The following is a 22,343-nucleotide window of genomic DNA, read 5'->3' on the forward strand; positions in this document are numbered from 1 at the left end:
AAAACTGTCATTTTCAAACAGACATTTTTTTAATCTGATCTCAGGTCAAAATGGGTTAAATGCAAACAGGAGCGTCCTTACATGTCCCCCTTAACACCGTCTCTCTCTGAAGTGTTTCAACGTTATTATTATTTTAAAAAGTTTTTTTTTTTTATTTTTATTTTTCTGAAAAACCTCATGTTTCTATATCAGTGGTTCTCAATATTTCATGTCAAGGACCCCAAAAATGATCTGTAATTGGCCACCGACCGTTGTTCCAGGAACCCATAGCTCCAGAAGCAACGATTTGAGTTAAAAACTGAAACTCTGAAAGAATATATTCAAATATTTGAGGCACATTTTCACGATTTTGTAGGTCTGCAAAAATAGCAGACCTACAAGTTCATAGCGTGGCACTCGGTGCCGCGCTATGAGCTTGTAGATCTGCTATTTTTCCAATAGCTAAAGTATAACATAATGCTTAAAACACCAAAAGGGGTTCCCGCCCCAAAATGGGATAAGGGCAAAATGGCCACCGTGGGAATATGGCCAATGAACAGGTGCGTGCGGTTGCACTACGATTGTACCTCGAGCATTGTTTGTTGTGTTTAAAACTTTTGGCAAAACATTGCACACATTTCCCCATATCTATTTAATTTAACAGAGATAAAAATAAAAAAAAGCGGGAAGCCTTGCAAAACAAAGAGGGCTGCGGTTCAAACCAAAACTAGGCCTCGTGGGACCAAAATAAAGACGATCCGGGTTCGTGTTCTCTCGCTATCAAAATAAGCACAACACAGCTGTTTGAAATGCCTTGATGCGACTGATGATGATTACGCACAGCCGAGTGAGCCAACCTATAGTGCCTTTTCTTTAACCCGTTTAGACCCGAGGACGGGTCTAAACGTCTTCTAAATCCATGACAGTTTTCTGAAAAACCTCATGTCTCCATGTCAGTCGTTCTCATACATTTTCATGTCAAGGACCGCCAAAAATATATGTAATTGGCCGCCGACCGACCCCCCCATCTGAAAATATGTTGTTCCAGGGACCTCCCCCCCCCAGAAACAAAGATTTGAGTTTGCTCTGAAAGAATATATATTCAAAGATTTGCGCCACATTTTTTACGATTAAAAAAAAAGAATAGCAGACCTACAAGACCTTGTAGATCTGCTATTTTTCAATAGGCTAAAGTATAACATAATGCTTTTTTTTTAAAAACACCAAAATGGGTGGAAGAGGAAGGAACAAAGACTGCTGGGCTGGCTGTAGATAAAAGCAAAGCATGTACAGTAAACCCTGACAAGAGATGAAGGTAATCCGCTGTGTTAAAAAAAAAAAGCATGTACTCTTTCTATAGAATAGAACGCAAACACCGCTGATCCTCAGAAGCCGAGCATTGTCTGAGCCAACTAAGTGTCAGATCGGATTCCACTAATTAGCGAAACAGTGGACCTCTCGTCTCACTTGAAAGTGGATCTCCTCGTGGCCGTTATCAATACTCGGCACGCTCGGGGACAGAGAATCCCTCATATCATGTAAACAGGTGTCTTGTCTTTTTAACGCATTTAGACCCGAGAACGATTCTACAAATGCCTTCAAAACGCGGACAGTTTTCTGAAAAACCTGTTTCTATGTCAGTGGTTCATGTCAAGGACCCCCAGAATTATCTGTATTTGGCCGCCGACCCCCACATCTGAAAATATGTAGTTCCAGCCAGGGACACCCCCAGAAGCAAAGATTTGAGTAACACACGTTCACTCTGAAAGAATATATATTCAAAGATTTGCGTCACATTCGCGATTTTTCATATACTGTAGCAGATCTACAAGCTCATAGCGCGGCAGTCAGTGCCGCGCTATGAGCTTGTAGATCTGCTATTTTTCCAACAGCTAAAGTATAACATGCTTTAAAACACCAAAAGGGGTTCCCGCCCAAAATGGGTTAAGAACAGGTGGCCAGCGTGTACCGTAAGCCACCACCAGCCCAACGCTGAACATGACATGAGTAATAATAACAACACCATTTCCTCCACCATTGTGCATTAGAGCATAGCGGGTTTTTTTAATGTTTAATGCGCAGGTTGTTGAATATTTAAGCGGAGTAATGTGCCCATGTATATTTTAACATATTTTACTAGTCATCTAACCATGCAGCTGCCTGGTTGGTTAAAAAAAAAAAAAAAAATAGATAAGTTGTGGCTGTGACTAACTTGGCAGGTAATTTCATAGCCCAGCTGGCGTGGTCTGGGAGATGCGACACCCTGAGGTGCCATTTCCACTACCATGGAGCAGCACACGCAGACAATGGATGTCAGCTTATTACACACGCACACTCTTAAGTGACCGAGCTGGAGGTGAATGACTAACTGGGTGCCAACTTACGCTGACCAGATGTCACGGTGTGTTCGGGATTGACCCCGGTTTCACGCTGGGTCACGAAAAATAAACAACACTAATACGTTTTGTTTTTCCAACATTCAAAACCAAATTGGTCCTGGTTTTTACCACAACTCTAGCCTCGGAAACCCAGAAGTTTTTATTCCCAGGGAGAAAAAAAAAAGAAGTCTGGGACCGAGTCCACTTCAATTCGGCATACAGTAGCGCAAACGTCGATCACTCTCTTGATTCTCGCTGATTTCTGATCGTCTGCACCTTTGTTTCAAAGAGACACTGTTCAAAGATTGTGTTTTTTGTGGTCAGTCCATTTATGTGTGGTTTCAAGAACTCAGTAATAATTAAAATGTGACTAAAGGTGGCCTTACACTAGCCGATTTTTTTTTCAATCTGAAATCTGATAGCACCACACACTACAGGATAATCGGAGCGGGGCAGAGCAAATATCAAACATTCTGAACAACATGTTGATCGGGCCGATCCCGATCGCGCTTTGAGCGGCCCCGAGCAGATCGATTGAGTCGGGCACCCCCGCCCCCCCCGAGCGTCAAAAAATGCCCGATTATCGGCTAGTGTAAGGCCACCTTAAGGGGTTCCCGTGTGCCATGGACATGTGTGTATAGTGTATGTCACAGTCATGTTGTCCTCCTTTACAAGAGTGCTATAGAGCGTCGCAGTCCCGCCCCTTACCATGGACCAAGGACTGTCTAAGAAGGACGAGACGCGAAGACAACATGGCGTCGTACGGGCGACGCCATGTTGCTCCATGGAAGGAAAGAAACATGCGCAATGGGCTATATGCAGCCAACACTTCCGCGTTCAGCTTCCTTGGTCTCAACTGTGCATGTTTCTTTCCTTCCATGGAGCACCATAAGCAACATGGCGTCGCCCGTACGGTCTTCGCGTCTCATCCTCTTTAGACAGTCCTTGCCATGGACCAGGAAATGAATCCCAATGCATTTTTCCCATAGACATTTCGTAAAGTATTTATTTAAAGACCTTTTAAGCGTCGTACGAAGCCAACTCGATTCGTGACAAATCATGACAACACACACAATATTTTGGACCAAACAAATAATTACATAGAAGAAAAACAACAAAAAAAGTGTTGTAACCTGCCGTTTTTTTCTTCTTTCTAATTATTTTTTCGGCCCCAAAGTTTGTCGTCATGATTTGTCACGACTCGAGTTGGCTTTGTCCGCGGCGTAAACGTCTTTAAATAAATACTTTCTGAAATGTCTATGAGGAAAATGAACGGAGAATCATTTCCTGGTCCATGGTAGAGGGCGGGACTGCGACGCTCTATAGGTTACCGTTACACCATTGTGCTCAGGTCTCAGGAGACAACGCATTAACCCGTTTTGACCTGGGAACGATTCTACAAATGCCTTCTAAATCAGTTTTCTGAAAAAAACCATGTTTCTGTATCAGTGGTTCTCAAACATTTCCATGTCAAGGACACCCAGAATTATATGTAATTGTCCGCCTTTGGCTCTGAAAGAATATATATATATATATATATATATATATATATATATATATATTCAAAGATTTGTGCCACATTTTCGTGACTTTTCAAAAATAGCAGACCTACAAGCTCGTAGCGCGGCACTCGGTGCCGCGCTATGAGCTTGTAGATCTGCTATTTTTCAATAGATAAAGTATAACACAATGCTTAAAAGGGGTTCCCGCCCAACATGGGTTAAGTAATGAAGGTAAGGTAGACCCTCATTGCTTTCTGTAAACTGAAACGGAATGGGGCCCCCCTTCAGCAGCGGCCTTACAAGTGTCAAGCATTCTCTCTGCTTGCCACAGGAATGACAACAGTCATATGAACTTACTAATCTAAAGATCGCACACTGGAGGTGCCAGGCTTTGTCAAAAAGTGTGGAACAGAAACACGGGAAAAAAATGTTGACTCAAGATTTTCATTTGGGAAAAAAATCGGATAAAACCCGCTACTACGACAGGGGTTTTCAACAGGTGGTCTGTGTGGTCCCTGACCATGCATTTAGCAACGTAGGAAATTGAAGATTTTTAATCGACTAGTTGAGAAACGGTGCACTAATTACCTGGTGATAGTGTCATTTATGATGACACGCCGTCAATGTTGAAATTTCACTGGGGAAGTCGGACGCCTAGAACTTCCACAGAAAAAGGAGTTCCAACTCGAAAGGGAGAGTATACCGGTGATGGATAATTTTGAATATTGTAGATCTGTTATTTTGTGGATGGAAGTTTCCATGTTCCCAATGACCATGTATTTTTCATGCCCTGTATCCCACTAAGTTACATCTCATTTCTGCCCAGCCTGTAGATAAGTATTAATTCTCCCCCCCCAGTCAGCGAGTAAGATAAAGAATTGCTGTTTTCCCGAGTGTCTGCCTTTCTGTGGAAAACACCCTGTTATTCGGCCTTGGTGCTTTGCCAGAGCAGACAAGTTGTCTCCTAGTTATGTTAGCTGGTGGGCTTTAACTTCAATTATGAACTACATTTAGATGATTAACTACATATCCCATACATTATGCTTCCTGGTTTGGACAGGAAGTGACAGTGAATCATCCTTTGGCTGTTTGACACGTTGCTCTGTGTAGCGTATTCTATCTGATTAAAATGATATATATATACACCGTGTCCATTTTGTGGCACGGCGGAGAGACATTTTGTAATTTGGCTGTATGTGGGATCTGTCCTCTGCTCTCTGAACTGAAAATGAATCGACAAAACCATATGCTCTGACTGGACAATCCTTCTTCCTGGTGGTCTCATCAGTGGCGTGCACAGACATTTAGAGGGGCAGGTGCTCAAGTTAAAAAAAGGGCACCTTGTGCAGCGCGTGGAACCGGCCGGTTGCCTTAATCTATTTTGGGCGGGAACCCCTTTTGGTGTTAGCATTATGTTATGCTTTAGCTATTGAAAAATAGCAGATCTACAAGCTCATAGCGCGCCACCGAGTGGCGCGCTACGAGCTTGTAGGTCTGCTATTTTTGAAAAATCAAAAAAAAAGAAAGAAAAATAAAGTTTTTTTTTTTTTTCAAAAGGGCACATTGCCAAAAGGGCAGGGGGTGCGCTAGCACCCCCTAGTGTCTATCTGTGCACGCCACTGGGTCTCATCTTTTCTATTGGGTATTTAAAGGTATTTTTCTAAAGAGTATTTCCTGCTTAAGGTAACATTTGGATATTGATAGTATTCCTGTTAAAGCTAATTCTCAACTTTATCATCTAAATGGTTTAATAACCATTTTTGCCAATTGTTAGAGGCTCTCTGCCTAGATTTGTGGTGCTGAGTATTTATTTGTACTCTGATTACTTCAGAAAAGTATTTTCACAGTTTTATAGTTTCAGCTCTGTTGCAGCTCAGTAATACAGTATTATACAGTCCTTTTTATCATTAGTAAATCATTAATTGTCCATTCTGCATTTTATATGCAACAATTGGTCTTCGAGTCTTCCCTTATCTTAAATATTTCCAACAACCGGATTGACTGGTTGAGTCACCATTAGTAGGAAATGTGTCCGTATAACCAATCGCATGCGCGTGCTCACTCACTCATAAAAAAACCTTATAAAGTCAATGCAAGCTTTGACTGGTAGCTAGCGAGCATAATTGACTTCAGGTGTGTAGGGGATCAGCTTGATCAACTAAAATGTATGAAGTTTTAGAAAACCTCCGGTTATAAACAGCCAAAAGGCCTTATGAGGGCCAAATGGGACGCATGAGGGCATAACATAAGCCATGGAGAATGAGTAAGGGATAATATCTGGCTAGGTGGTCAGATAGCCAGATAGCCAGATAGCCAGTGTAACCACCTCGGCTTCGCCTCGGTGGTTAAACTCCCTGTCGGTGAATTATATCCCGATAATGACCACCTAGCCAGATATTATCCCGCTTATTACATGGCTAACTAACATAAATTAATACATTGACCCAAAACACAACAAAAAAAGTATTCCATAAGTTCGCGCTGGCTGCGTCTGCAGCTGCAGGGCTGAAGCACTGTCGGAAAACAAGGAAGTGAGTTGATCAAATAGAATCCATTTTCGGGTCCTGCTTCGTCTATTTCTCGCTCAAATGTTTTCAAAAACATTTTTAAGAGCAATGTTTAGCTGTAAATGACATTGTGTGTCACTAGTGTGTGTGTGTGTTTACATGGCTGTCATGTTGGAAACAGCAGTAAATCAAGCGGGGCGCAGCTGGTGCTCAGAGGGTTTGATTAGGCAGCGGTCATTATCGACACATAATTCACCGCTGAATTAAGCGATTGACCAATCAGAATCAAGCATTCAACCAAGCCATGTAAAAAGTGTTAATAATAATAACATGATCTATACATACAGTACACAGACCACTTTATTTGGCAAAGAAATAAAGAATTTAACCCATACTGGGCGGGAACCCATTTTGGTGTTTTAAGCTTTATGTTATGCTTTAGCTGTTGAAAAATAGCAGATCTACAAGCTCATGGCGCACTATGAGCTTGTAGGTCTGCTATTTTTGAAAAATCGTGAAAATGCGAACGTTTTTAACTCAAATCTTTGCTTCTGGGGGGTGGGGGGGTGGTCCCTGGAAGTTGGAACTACATATTTTCGGATGGGTGTCAGCGGCCAATTACATATCCTTTTTGGGGTCCTTGACATGAAATATTGAACACCACGGATATAGTCTAAAAATGGGTTAAGAATTTCAGAAATGCTAAAACAATAAATGAACAGTGCCAATGCCTCAGCTTCCTTCACATGGCCCCCCGGGGGGAATTGTTTTTTTTTTTACTCTCCACAATAAATGAAATAGTGAAGAAGAGAGATTATCCAGATTTGATCAGCTCAATGAAAAAAAAACAACAACTCTGTGGCTTTATCCAGCCCAGAGGTTCACGGAAGAGGAAACTGTAGACATGCAATATAAACTGTCCCGTTCCACCAAACAGACCAAAATCTGAACATCTGGTGGCATCACGACGCCGCAGAATGTCCCAAAAGCTCTCGTACAAGGAGGAAGGCCCGCCGTCCCGTCCTCTCCCACAAAACCCTGATCTGGGTTTGTTACTCTTTGTGTTCCCGAGTCGTCGGCATGCATGGAAGTGGTTAGACGAACATCCAAGACGGTCCCAAGTTCCGTCCATGCATGAAGCATCACACAAAAGGGAATTAACCCATTCAGACCTGAGATCAGATTCTAAAAAAATGTCTTCTATAGAGCTCCGAAGTCTGACGTCACTTTCAGTAGAGGGTGTCAATCTCCAGGTTCATGTATTTGTTTTTTGCATTGAGATCCCCAAACGGCGATTTTAGGTCGCTTCATATAAGAACTGTGTTTGAAAAATAAACCGACCACCTCTGCGTTTCTGTCAGGGGAGTGGCTGTGCGTCGTTAATGATGTCCATTCATATTTGATACAGCCAGTTTCTAGAGAAAATGGAATTAATGTGACCGCAAAAGCCTTGAAACTACATATGAATGCAATGTCGCTGAGCATATACGTCACGCCCAGCTGTCAACATATTGCGTTCCTGAGATTCCTCGTTGACGTAAGCTCAGCTGGTGGTGACTCGACTCGTACTAACCACGATACATTATATATCAATAAAATAAAAATAAAAATAAACGTAATTAACGTTCAGTTTCTGTTGTGCGACGGGCTGCGGGCAGAAGCAGCCTACCCGGAAATGTAGTCTCTGGGTTGTTTGGCTCGTTTCTAACGCTTATTTTGTTACTCTTTGGGTATATTTGTACATTTCCACCTTCAGTCGATGCTTCATATCCATATGAGTGAAAAGGCCCGGGTGATCGGTTTATTTTTCAAACAGTTCTTATATGAGGCGATCTAAAATCCCCCTATGGAGAGTACAATGCTTATAAAAACATACATGAACCATGGCGCTCACTGCCCTCTACTGGTAGTAGAGGGCAGTGACGTCAGGACTTCGGTGCTCTATATCCTGACAGTTTTCTGAAAAAGCTATGTTTCTATGTCAGTCGTTCTTCGATTTTTCAAAAATAGCAGACCTACAAGCTCGTAGCGCGCCACTCGGTAGATCTGCTATTTTTCAATAGCTAAAGCATAACATAATGCCAACACCAAAAGGGGTTCCCGCCCAAAATGGGTTAACCCATTTCGAACCGAGGCCGATTCTACAAAAATGTCTTCTAAATCATGACAGTTTTCAAATGTCAGTGGTTCTCAAACTATTTCATGTCAAGGAGCCCCGGAATTATGTATGTATTTGGCCGCCGACCCACATCTCAAAATATGAGAAAATATGAGAAGCAAAGATTTAACTTAAAAATGTGCGCTCTGAAAGTATATATATATATATTCAATGATTGAACGATGTGTTTCAATTTCAGTCCGGGGCAGACTGATGATGTTGTACTGTAGATCAAACAGCATACAGAGAAATGTACACGTCCAGCAATCATCTATAGATGGATCCCTCCATGACAGCTTTGAGGAGGGAGCTTTTGAATTTGTACAACAGCCAACAGCAAGTCCTCCATGACGCCATAATAGAGAGGATGCACATGCATGATTTTCCCATCAGGACACGCCCCCCCCTCATCTAGACTGAGTGGCAAAACATTGAGCAGCGTTGGAGTGTTGGGAGTTTGGAAGCACTCGTTGGAAATCACTCAGCCGTCCTGCGTACCACCCGTTTCTAAATGTCACATAATGCAGGAGGCAGCGAAATGTTGTGTTATTCAAAACAAGCACTTCCAAACTCTGACACTCAAATGCAGGGCATTTCTTGACAGAAAGTACCTCATAACGTTTCTATGGTGGATTTTTATGAAACAAAAACTTTGCAGAGATAGAAAGAGGATAATTCAAGCTTTTCGTACAGCTGCAATGTTGGCGAGTTCAACATTGTTTAATGCAATCAGACAGGACTTTTCTGTTTGGATGAATGGGCTGTCAAGGCCAGAAAGTAGTGGTTTGCCACTCAGTGGGCGTTCCCGCATAACTTCCAGGTACGATGATGTCACGCGCATACCCTCTATATACTAGTGAATAGTGATGGAGGAGAGAATTGTTTCATTTTGGCCAATTTCTTTCTTTCGCCCTGATCAAGCTTCTCCTTCTTCCACTCACAATTTCATCCAAAACCCCTTCTCTTACGGGAGGGGTACATCTCTCTCTCCCTGGATGCCAGGGGCCAGGGGTTGCCCAAAAAGGTAGATCACAATCTATCGCAAAGGCTGTGCAGGTAAGACCACAATGACATGCCCCTAAACATAAATATAATAATATAAGACGAAAAACAGACGAAAAACAGTCTAAGTCCACACTATTGATCACAGGGCCGGATTTAGCCAGCCCCACTCAGGTGGGCAGACAGAATTGTAAGGGGGGGCGACTCCGCCACGTTTGGGTGGGCTATGCCCACCCCTGCCCCCCCCTAGAACCGGCCCTGATCCATAATGTATATAAATGATAGATAAGGGTTCAGGACAACGAGGCCTTTTCGTGGAGGGGTCAGAATGAAATTTGGACTTAGACTGTTTTTCGTCTGTGGTACTCTATGTTAAATATTATATATGTTCAATAAAATGAAATGTTGGCATCTGCCACTTGAATTAAGGTGACTTGATTGATCAAAAAAAAGGCCTGTCAACTCAACACACAATGCAATACATTGCTTTCAATAGTGTTGCACACAATGTCAGTAATATTACAAAACAAAAAACTACCAAATCACCAAGGTTTTCAGAGAAAATACCACCAAAAAAGACTGATGCCCAAGAATCGCCCCAAAAGAATTGATCAAGCCTTATAATAATAATAATAATACATTTTATTTATAAAAAGACGCCTTTCAGGGCACTCAAGGTCGCCGTACAACAGGTTAAAACAGTTTATATAAACATATTTAAAAGCAAAACATAACTAAGGTACAGCCTGCAGCAGAGGTCAGCCATATGCCTGCCTGAACAGGTGGGTTTTGAGGCGAGTTTGGAAAATGGTAATAGAGTCCATGTTTCTAATATCAGGGGGAGGGAGTTCCAGAGGTGAGGGGCAGAGCGGCTGAAGGCTCTTGACCCCATGGTGGAGAGACAGGCTTATCAATGAAAACATCTCATTTTGGTTCCCCCATCAGAAGTCAAGAGTTGATCTATTCTGAGACAACTCTTCTAGCCCCCTCTGCTGGTTTCATATGGCTGGCTCAGAGACCCCAACCATGGGTCACTTTTCCTCTTAATTTCTTGACAAGTGAGCCTGACACCATCAGCCACATTAAGATATTTTTTTTGCGGCTTACGCCTTTTATTGTTTTTTTTTTGAAGGGACAGACAGTAGGCTGACAGGAAACGGGAGAGAGATGGGGGAAGACATGCAGTAAAGGCCGTGTCGGGCTCGGGAGTCGAACCCGCGGCACACTGCGACTGGATTACCAGTCGGATGCCCAGACGGTTACGCCACCGCCTGGGCCGGAATGCTGTCTTAAGGGGCCTTGCAAACGTGAAGCGAGGAACGCAACAACGCAAGCGTAAAAAAAAAAAGCTAAACAGAATCCAGCTCTGGTGAGTCGCGGTGCGTGTGCACGTAACAAATTCACGGGACCGTGCGCACTCACGTAAATACGCTTGCGTTGTTGTCGCACCGCAACTTCTCCGAGCAAAAACGCAGGTCTCATTGAAAATGAACTGTAGGCGCGATTATGTTATGACATAAGGATAAACATACAGTCAGAAACATTTGGTTGTAAATATGAGGTCTGGCACTCTGGTACCACTATTGTTTTTGCAACAAAGAGCTGAGGTGCTGCCACACAGCAGGGGGTTGGTTTTTGATGTACAACCTCAACTTTGCCGGCACAGTAGCAGCGGGCCGGGATAATGATGGGAAGATATTCAGTTTATGTAGTTTTTTAATTTTACCCCAAATCATCCCCTGGTTAGTCCCGCAGGCCAGGAGTTTTGACACCCCATGCAACCTTAAAAAAAACATAACGATAATAAAAACACCAAAAACATTGCCAGAAGTCTAAGTAGGGAATTAGACCTTAATGAATTACCTAATTAGACCTAATCTCTCAATAACAGATTCCAAGCTACGCTACTGAATCTGTCGGCAGGGAGCATTCAGAAAGTGTTCATACAGTACATGTTAGTGAGAACGAAAAACATAGGCGCCCCCACCGGGAACTTTATTCCTACAAAATCACGACCGTACGTTCACAGTGAATGAGGAAGCGTTTCAGCGGCCCAAACTGAAGGCGGAAGTGTTGGCTGCATAGAGCCCATTCATAGGAAAACAGGGCGCTTTTTTTTGCCGATAGGGATTGAATTAGACCCAATTACAATTAGACAGATTTCAGCCCGTGGGGGGGGATTCAGTTTTAAGCTTCACCCAGCAGAGTGCTGTGCAGAGGAGCAACCAGGGCCAAACCTGGGACCTTCTGCTTCCCAGGCAGGCTTTCTACTAGGGATGTACCGATTATTAGACATTTTGGCCGATATCGATATCCAATACAATTAATTGTCATTATGGCCGATAACCGATAATATCAATAGGATATCCATAGTCGGTTCACGGGGGCAACAGCTCCATTAGAGTGTTCCAGACTTCCCTCTCCAAGAGCAACATTAGTGACTTCCTCCAACTGCGCCTTGGTCTGCCCCGGGTCTCCTCCCAGTGAGATGTGCCTCGAGGACCTCCATAGGCCTGAGAGGCATCCTAACCAGATGCCCGAACCACCTAAGCTGGCTCCTTTCCTGGCTCCTTTCTACTCCCGAGTCTCTCTCGTGTGACTGAACTTCTCACCCCATCGATGCCAGCCACCCGTCAAAGAAAACTAATTTCGGCCGCTTGTATTCGCAACCTTATTCTTTCGGTCACGACACACACTTCATGACCATTGGTGAGAGTAGGAACGAAGATTGCTCGGCTTATGAACACTGAATCTGAAAAAAAAAAGCAATGCCTCTGTATTCCAAAACAAGGGATGCACCATTATTGAAATGTTGGCCCATATCCCAAAAGAAACAGCTTGAATGTAGTATTTTTATTTAAAAATGTTCCAACTTGTTGACTCTTTTGAAAGCTTCCCCAGAAAACACTGATGTCATTTGCAATCTTCATCATCACAAAAGGCTTTTTCAGGCTTTTTTTCAAATTATTTTTTAACATAATTATTGCAAAATAAAATATCTGCTAAAACCGATTATTATTTTACCGATAACCGATACATTGGTTTAACCCATTCAGGCCTGACGTCGAAATAAAAAAAAAAGAAGCTAAATCATGACAATTTTCGGAAAGATTTGAGGCACATTTTAACGATTTTTCAAAAATAGCAGACCTACAAGTTCATAGCGCGCCACTCGCGCTATGAGCTTGTAGATCTGCTATTTTTCAATAGCTAAATTATAACAATGTTTAAAACGCTAACGCTAACGTGACATGGATGCGTTCCAGGTCTCAATGGATTAAAGGCCAATATCAGCCGATACCGATGTGTTTGCCGATTAATCTCCCATCACCAGTACTTTCTACCCATTCAGCTATGCCCACATCGTGGTGCCACACCTGCAACCGTGCTGGATTTGGATCCCTCCGAAAAAGAGAAGTGAGAAAGAGAAGTAAGCTAGTGTGTGCTCAGTGTGACAGACAGGCAGTATTGCAAAAATGCCATTCACACCCACTGATGCATGTCACCTCATCTGAATTTTTTATTCTACATCAATTGACTAGCAGATTCAAAAATATGGGTTCTAATAATGAATAAATGAATAAATTATTCACATCGGTTTTCAGTTGAACATGCATATCTGAAAAGTAGGTGCTTCCCCCCCCCCCCCCCCCCCCCCCAACCTCTACTTGTTGAGCCTGTTGAAAATTGTAATGATTCAACTGTAAAAACAAAGATTGGCAATTTGGCATCACTCGTTTTCCAGTTCATCTGATGAACAGTCATTTATTTATGGTCGAAACAAGAAAACAACAACACAGTAGTAGTGACTAGTGAGTGTAAAAGAGTGTGAATACATGACACTTGTCACTCTTGCACTGCAAAAATAAAAGTAAAATGTATTATTTTATTCCGCACACCCGGTAGGTAATTTGGAGCAGGTGCGATGATGACGAGGCATACAATGTTAGAAAGGAGGGACACCCGCACACCGCCACTTGCTGGGTTCAGAGCATGTATTGTTAAGAAGCAACGTTTCGGTCTTGCGACCTTCCTCATGCTTGGAGGAAGGTCCAGCCTGAGGAAAGGTCGCAAGACCGAAACGTTGCTTCTTAATAATAAATGCTCTGAACCTACTGTAGGTGTGCGGGTGTCCCTCCTTTATACATTTTTCCATTAGTTCAAATAACTGAGATAGATTGCCTAGCTATGGACGTACAAAAGAAAACGTGATAAGTGAAAAGATGGGACTGGCAGATGAACTGAAGCAAACTCAGGTGGGCCTATAGACACCCAGCAAGGAGCCAGTGGCAAAAACAACAGACCACAAAAGCTTAAAAAAAGGATTGACAAGAAAAGAGAAGCAAACTGCAAAAAAAAAGATCACAGGCATCAAACTAAATTGCTCCATAACAACAGGAGAAAAAGACACAGGGCTCTTAGATGACCAAGCAGAACTAGCGGGGGGGGGGGGGGGGGGGGGGATATGGAACAGTATTGGCACTATAAAAAGGGGACAGACAAACAAGTAAAAGCCCAACAGGAAGAGAGCACAAAAAGAAGAGTGTCGACTAGTGTTACTCACGTGGCTTCTGGCCCCATACGTGCAGGTGTAACTTCCCAGAAGAGTAGTAGATGAAGCCCAGGACCAGCATGGGACACAGGACGAACAGCAGCTTGCGGAAGGGCATCATGGTCTTCAGTCATTGATATGGCACCATTCGGCTCATCACCTTGAGAAGACAAGAGAGAGAGATTCACCTAACCTATTTAGACCTGAGATCAGATTCTAAAAATGTCTTCTACATCCTGACAGTTTTCTGAAAAAGCTATGTTTGTCAGTTTTCGATCAGTTTTTTTCATTGATTTTTCAAAAATAGCAGACCTACAAGCTCGTAGCGCGGCACTCGATGCCGCGCTATGAGCTTGTAGATCTGCTATTTTTCAATAGCTAAAGCATAACATAATGCTAACACCAAAAGCGGTTCCCGCCCAAAATGGGTTAAGACCTGAGATTAGATTCTAAAAAAAAAAGATGTCTTCGAAATCCTGACAGTTTTCTGAAAAAACCTGTTTCTACTGCATGTATAGACGAATTCAGAAACGGGTCTCATGGTCGCAGCTTACGTAATTTCCTATAGGCCGAGCCGACATGGCTGCGGGGTAAACCCGCACCTCTTCTCATACTTTAATTGCTTAGTATGAGGTATAAAGTACCTTGTGTTCATAAAACAGAAAGATTGGGTATTGGGTAAGACTGACGTTATGTATCTTTCAGGACCTTTCACTGCTTCGTCTCAACCATTACGCTATGGCTCTGGTCTCAGCCACCGCGGTGGATATTTTGACATTTCGTTTTTTTTCTTTTTTGGAATGTTGCCACTACTGTTGGAGCAGCCATAAACTACACAGGTTCATCCCGATGTTCTGGCCATCTTTGAAATGTTAGTGTTAGTAAAAAGCAGGTAAAAGAGTAACGTTTGAGGCAGACTAACATCAGTCTCTCTACAGTTCACTGTAGTAGAAGACGTGCGGGTTAACCCCGCAGCCATGTCGGCTCCGCCTATAGGAAATACATAAGCTGCGACCATGAGACCCGTTTCTGAATTTGTCTATATCAGTTGTTCTCAAACCATTACATGTCAAGGACCCCCAAAAACTATGTATTTGGCCGCCGACCCCCATCTGAAAATATGTTGTTCCAGGGACCCCCCTCCTCCCCCAGAAGCAAAGATTTGAGTTAAAAACATTCGCTCTGAAAGAATATATATTCAAAGATTTGCACTACATTCACGATTTTTCAAAAATAGCAGACCTACAAGCTCGTAGCGTGCCACTCGGTGGCGCGCTATGAGCTTGTAAATGGTAAATTTATATAGCACCTTTATCCAAGGCGCTTTACATAGATTGGTGTGCATTACATTTACCTATTCACACACACATTCATACACCGATTGCGGCGGAAGCCATGCAAGGTACCAACCAGCAAATCGGGAGCAATTTGGGGTTCAGTGTCTTGCCCAAGGACACTTCGACATGTAGACAGGAGGAGCCGGGATTCGAACCGCCGACCCATGGATCATTGGACGACCTGCTCTACCTCTTGAGCCACAGTCCAATAGCTAAAGTATGACATAATCCTTGAAACACCAACAGGGGTTCCCGCCCAGAATGGGCTAAACGCTCAATTCCAATTACGCCAAATCTCGGCCACTCGCTCACTCACACTCGGTCACTCCAGCATGGTGGTGTTTTATGGTGAAATTGGTGACTTGCTGAAATATGTGACAATCGTGTAGACAATCACATAACAGTCAGTGTCCGAATGTAAATCATTGCCGGTTCGTTTATTAGCAGAGTTCAACCAAGCGGTATTTAGGCCACGTATTTAAAAAGGCCTCCATGTAAGTTACGTGAAGTCCACAACTTCCACAAGAATGGTTACATATTTCAGCAGGCCACCAATTTCACCATAACACTGTCATGCTGGAGTGAGACTGAGTGAGAGGCCAAGATCCTGGCTGTGGCTTTACAGTTCCCTAGGAAGTAGGAAGGAAGGAAGAAGCGGTTCGTCTACCAGCAATAAAATAAAATAAAAACACTTTACCCCTGAAACGTAAACCAGAAATGCAATTAAAGATTGAGAGCACTCGAGAAAACTCGAGTACATATGGAGGAGAGAGAGGGGGGGGGGGGCAGTGGCGGGACGAATCTAGGGAAGGAGGTAAAGGGTCAGCCAATGTTAAAGCTTCTACACTACAGGAATAAAAACGCAGTCAACGCAGACCGCGAGGACAGAGCTTTGATGGTTAATCGTTAGTACTCGAGTAGATTTGAGGCTTTATCTCAAATTCTCAATGCATTGCCTTTTTCTTCTCATTTAATAGTCTCTCCCCTTCAATCCAAAATTCAAGGAGGTCAGAAACTAGACAGTATGCCTGGGCAAGTGGGCATTCTCCCCTTATGCATTTTGATGAGATAAGCCGGCATGGAGAGTGATCAGGCTATGCAAGAAATCAATTAAATAATCAATATGTTGTATATGTGTATTTATTTACTTAAATATGACTTATTCGAGAGACCAAATGACCATTGGTTTGTTTTCCTAGTCGTCCTTTCCACTGCATTCAATAGAAGCCACTACGTGCAACAGGTGGTAAACAAGCATTTGGTACAAGAGATTTTAAATTGACCAAAGATGACCCACTGTGCGCTGTGATTCACACCCAGCCTGCATGCCACTTATGGTAGAAGAGAGAAGACCATATAACCCATGTGTGTGGAATATCTGTGACTCAGTCCGAGTAAAATACCTACCTACACTAAATACACTGGGTTGCCTATATTGTTTACATCATACATTTATGTTTAAGTATGCCATCAGGATCAGTAGGCCAATAAAATGTTAAAAAACGGGACCAGTGGGCCTCATTTCAGATTTCACTTAGAATGTAGTTGCTTGTTTTCATCTTCTGAACAGCTGGAGGTAAGTGCAAATGAGGGTTTGCAAACTCTTGGCAGGTGCCCGAGCTGCACTCTGACTCTGAGCCATCCCAGATCCACTTGTAATGCCTCAACCATGCCAGAATCATTTCAAATGGTACAGGAGCGTAAACCTAAAAAAGGACAACAGGTGTAATCCAAAAGGGTTAAAAGAAAATCACAGTACTATATGACCCACAGAGTAGAGAGATTAGTCACTCCACCTGCCCAGTGCTAGCTAGCGAGAACATGAAAACACAGCGTGGACAATAAATTGTGAAACTCAGGCTTGTAGCTACAGCCGCCCCATCTATACTTGACAGTATAGCCTATGGCATTCAAGATTACTCAAGAATACAGAAGAGCTGAATTCCTGAACTCTGCCCAGACAGTTGCATACTGTATCCAATTACTGATGATTAAGTAGTGACTATAGAGGTGTTTTGGCTACTCATATTTCAATGGGTCCTTCAGTGGAACAAACAAACCAAACAGTGCTGCAACAGTTATCAACAAGGGGCCTACTACACACACAACAGAAGAACACATTACATTCATCGCATATCAGCAATACAACAATAGCCTAAGATTTAGAATTGATCGATTCGGACATGTCAGAATCGATAAATGCATCCATCTACCAGAGTCTAGGCTAAATACACCACCACAAACAGAACACGACATTGCACACCACCAGGACACATTTTAACAGAACAGCATGCATCTGCTATGTCTACAGTAAAGAAACACCAACAGAAATAACATGAAACTATGGTGGACCAGAGCTAGAAACATTGTAACAGCCATACACATTCACTCACAATACAAACAGGACACTTAACAATTAAACAAGCGGACAGGGACAGTGTCACCTTTTTCTCTCTCTCGCTCTCTCTCTGGGGCTGACCGATGTCTTTGAATCAAATATCACTCTTTCTAATGTTATTTAAAAAGAAGAGGGGGGAATCTGTGCCCGTACGTGTGGCATCGTATTCCAGGGAAGTTATAACTGGCTAATTTAGCCGCTAGCCACAGAAATAACGGTACGTTGGTTATGCTTGCCTGGTATGGTATGGTATCCCATTATAATGTACGTGTGCTAGCTCACGCATTTGTGATACAACAGCAGCTCAACAAACATCTGTTGTTGCAACTAGTTTCACATCTTCAGTCACGCTTTTTTGTGCAGTTACTGGAGTAACGCTACACCTCTACACCGATCAGACCCAATATATATATGCCAAGTTATATATTTGATAGGCTAACGTTACAGAGAGCAAATGGATCATGACGAACACACACACACACACAGCTAACAGCTACAGCTAACCGTTGGCAGTAGAGCTAAACGGGGCTTGATTTACACGGGGGGACCCGTGTTGTTCGACAAAAATGACACATTTTAATATTTTTGTAAACAAACAAAAAAATCCCATTTGAAAATACGTCATCTTTGTCCAGCGACATGCGGTGTGAGGGATTTGTCTTTTTGATGTCCTCCGCGGGCCTGCTGCAGTCAGACAGTCAGTACAACAACGACATCACAATGCGTGTGTGTGTGTGGCAAGGCAAGCAAAGGGGCTTTGGGTTCAGAGAATAAGCAAAACATGTCAGATGACTCAGATCCGTGAGATAATATTGTATTTGTGTGATACAGTATGCTGCGCACCACCGCCTGGCAGCGGCACAAATAACTGTTTTACTGGAACAGCAACAACGACACAAGCTGCTGTTTCACCAGACGCTGTGCTCTCTCTCTCTCTCTCTCTCTCTGCCTAATTTCACTACCGTTACCACCATCGCTGTTTCGACTCAAACACGAGACGTGGACGGTTGGTTTTGTGTATAAATCATGCTCCCTCGATTGATTAGATTAGGAGAGAGGAGAAAAAAAAGATATGAATAGTTTACCTTGCCCTTTACGCGCGACGGTCCTTGGATGAAGAAGGGAGAAAACATATGTCTTAGTTTAAATAATGAAAAGGTCGATAACACGACCGCGTTCTTCTCCCCCCTTTCCCGACCATCATCATGTCGAACAATCCAGCGATCAAGTCTCCCCAAGCAAGCTGTGTGTGTGTGTGTGTGTGTGTGTGTGTGAGAGAGAGCTCAAGTCAAGACAAGACGCTCATGCAGTCTGCTTTCTCTTTCCAGTTCTATAATCCCATTAAGCGTACCCACACCGCCGTCCCTGCTCAACACCGGTACAACGAAACAAGCCCCCCTTTTCTATTTAATCATCCTCCTCCTCCTCCTCCTCATCATCATCACCACCCTCATCATCCTCCTCCTCTCCACAGAGTCAGACCTACAGCTCGGTCTGTCAGTAGCAGCAGTCACATGGGCATTTCAGTTGAATTTACTATGCCCTCTCTCTCTTTTTAACTGAGCTGAATGCACCTTTTCAGCTCATTCTTCACGTGGTGGGCTCGCTCTTCGTCAGCTGTTACGTGGCATTGTGTTATGCCTTTGCAATGTTTGCTGGCATGCTTTTATTTACCCATCAAATCCCCCCCCCCCCTATTGTCGTTAACCTTATTCAGCAGCAATGATAGAGATATAATAATGTACAGTAGCCTACTTCTTACTTAGTTCAATTGCCTAGATATAGTACACCATAATTGTTAATGCACTGCTTGCACTTTATTTTGTGGCTTGGCTGCATCATTGTCATCATGGAGTTGAGAATGAATCAACTCAATTTATAAGTCTCCTCATAATCAAAAGAAGACCATATTTGTGTGACATATTTGTCATGACCAGCTATGGTTTTTGAGTGGTGCAAACCACTCCAACAAGTGGCTTTGTACCCGTGTACCCGTGTTCGTACCAAAAAAATGAGCATGGTTACTATGGTCACTCAGTTCACACAGGTGTGATTTCAAAAAAATGAGCATGGTTACTATGGTCACTGACATTACGTCAGACCACAGCTGATCAGTCTATATAAGACCTTGCACCACTCAGTTCACACGGGTGTGATTTTATATATATGTTTGAGCTTGAGGTAACCTCACATCACCATGACTTTCATTGAGGTAGTCTGGAAGCTACAGTAGGTCCCATCAAATTATGATCATTTAAACTAGAGATGTCCCAATACTGTATCGGTATCTGAAAAGTATCGGATCAGCCCTTATTTGGTCATATCGGGTCATATCGGTATCGGTGAATATGCCAGTCTAAGCACAGATGCGACACAGGGGTAAGGGGTTGACACTATGGCAGGTAAATAAAATGTTGGGGGCATGTGGAGTTTGCTTTGGAGTTGCCCAAACTGCTTGTGCACATTTGAGTCTGCTATAAACACAACACGAGATATTAGCTAGATAGCTATAAACACTATTCTTGGTTGGTGGACTTCAAAATAAGATCTTTTTTCTTTTTGTATTATTATAAATATTATTCTCTGGTATCGGTATCGGCTAACACAGAATTTGTGGTATCGGGAATCGGTACCGATTCCCGATACCATTAGGGACATCCCTAATTTAAACATAAAAATCACACCCGTGTGAACTGAGTGGTGCAGTGACGTCACACACTAACCATAGCAACCATGCTCACCTGTACATGGCCCCACGTACAGGTACACACCTGGTACACAGGTACAGACACGGGTACAGACAAAGCTGGTTATTGGAGTGGTTTGCACCACTCAAAAACTGCTATAGTATCATCCCATATACTCACTGTATGATGAGACATCATATATCCAATACTGTTCATGTTCACACTGACAGCTCACATGTGATCCAACCCAATACTCATTGTGATTATATTTCTTACTTTTACATATTCACTTTTTTTAAACCCTGTTTTAATCAGAGGGCTACTAGTACTTACTGACCTATATGTGTTCTAAATTATAATGTATTCAACTTCTATCTACTGTTTGCCTCAACATCCTATCCTAATTGATCCAGAATTCCTCAACACTTGCTTACTTACTTGCTTATGGCTGTCCATCGATTTCGATGATGACGTTGCTCCAAGCGTGGGTTATTGAGGGGGGTTGCGACGGTGCCATTGCATGTGGCTATGCAGGCCAATGCGTGAGCCATATGGATTGCCACATGTGGGGCAGATGAAATCCTCAGATGAGGGGAGGTCCCCTGCAGCACGCTGGTGTCGCTGTATGCGCTTCTGTTTTCTCCTCTCCGTGGTCTGCTCCTGGAGGTGTGCGATGCCCTCGTGGCTGATGGTGCGCCAGGTGTGGCGATCAGCAGCCAGGTCTTCCAGTACAGAGGGTTGGATAGCACAGCACTTCAGGAGGGTCTTTATGTGGTCCTTGTGGCCCTTCATTTATTTTGATGGTAATGGTGTTGGGTGTTGGCCGCGAGACAAACAGTTTCATATCTCCTTTGAGCATAACAGTGGCGTATCCAGGAATTACGTTTTGGCCAGGCAAGATATGTTAATTGTCGTCTCCCCGCGCACAATCGTAGGTTTTCAAAGAGATATATCTGCCAGACGAGTGGGATACAAAGGCTGAAAGGCATGCATTTACATTCCAATGGGTGATTGAGGGTCGCACTCTACCGCAACGGCCAATCAGCTGTCCATTTTAATAGTTCTCATGTCCTCATGTTCTCATGTCCTCTTTTTTTTTTTTTTTAAGATATTTTTTGCGCCTTTTATTGGTTTTTGAAGGGACAGACAGTAGGCTGACAGGAAACGGGAGAGAGATGGGGGAAGACATGCAGTAAAGGCCGTGTCGGGCTCGGGAGTGGAACCCGCGGCACACTGCGACTGGATTACCAGTCGGGTGCCCAGACGGTTACGCCACCGCCTGGGCTCATGTCCTCTTTTTGAGTGTAAACCACTCCTACAACTGGCTTTGTTAGTTTACGTGTCTGTCCGTACCACTCAAAAATGAGCATGGTTGCTATGGTCACCCAGTTCACACGGGTGTGATTTCATTACGTCAGACCACAGCTATATCTATAGTCTATATAAGACCTTACACATCTCAGTTCACACGGGTGTGATTTCATTACGTCAGACCACAGCTATATCTATAGTCTATATAAGACCTTACACATCTCAGTTCACACGGGTGTGATTTCATTACGTCAGACCACAGCTATATCTATAGTCTATATAAGACCTTACACATCTCAGTTCACACGGGTGTGATTTCTTCTCATTGTATGGATTTTGGCCAGGCAAGAAATGGATTTGGACAGGCGGCCTGCCCTCGCCTTATTGTAGATACGCCTCTGGAGCATAAATACAACTAGAAATGCACTCTGTCGTGGTACCAACTTGCACCTTGCACACAAGTATAGGCCATAAATGGCCTACTTGTGTGCAAGCAGAGCGTGCAAGTACTGCTACTAACTAATGTCTATTA

General features: G+C 43.2%; 1 protein-coding gene across 4 annotated transcripts in view; it reads right to left on the reverse strand.

The window, feature by feature from the left end:
- st3gal3b (ST3 beta-galactoside alpha-2,3-sialyltransferase 3b) overlaps window positions 1-19,169 on the reverse strand; it is an 86,925-nt gene extending 67,756 nt beyond the window's left edge. For 3 of the 4 annotated variants that reach the window (XM_079530163.1, XM_079530162.1, XM_079530160.1), the window contains exons 1-2: window positions 18,899-19,169; window positions 14,091-14,238 (exon numbers count right to left, since the gene is read on the reverse strand). In XM_079530163.1, coding sequence (XP_079386289.1) covers window positions 14,091-14,199 — 109 coding nt within the window. In that variant the 5' untranslated portion in view covers window positions 14,200-14,238; window positions 18,899-19,169. Of the gene's footprint in view, window positions 1-14,090; window positions 14,239-17,859; window positions 18,255-18,898 lie in introns of those variants that run through there. The other variant, XM_079530161.1, reaches the window with a different exon arrangement.
- Between the last annotated feature and the right edge of the window lie 3,174 nt (window positions 19,170-22,343).

Source organism: Electrona antarctica (assembly GCF_951216825.1).
Source record: "Electrona antarctica genome assembly, chromosome: 19".
In the NCBI taxonomy this organism is placed as follows: Eukaryota; Metazoa; Chordata; class Actinopteri; order Myctophiformes; family Myctophidae; genus Electrona; species Electrona antarctica.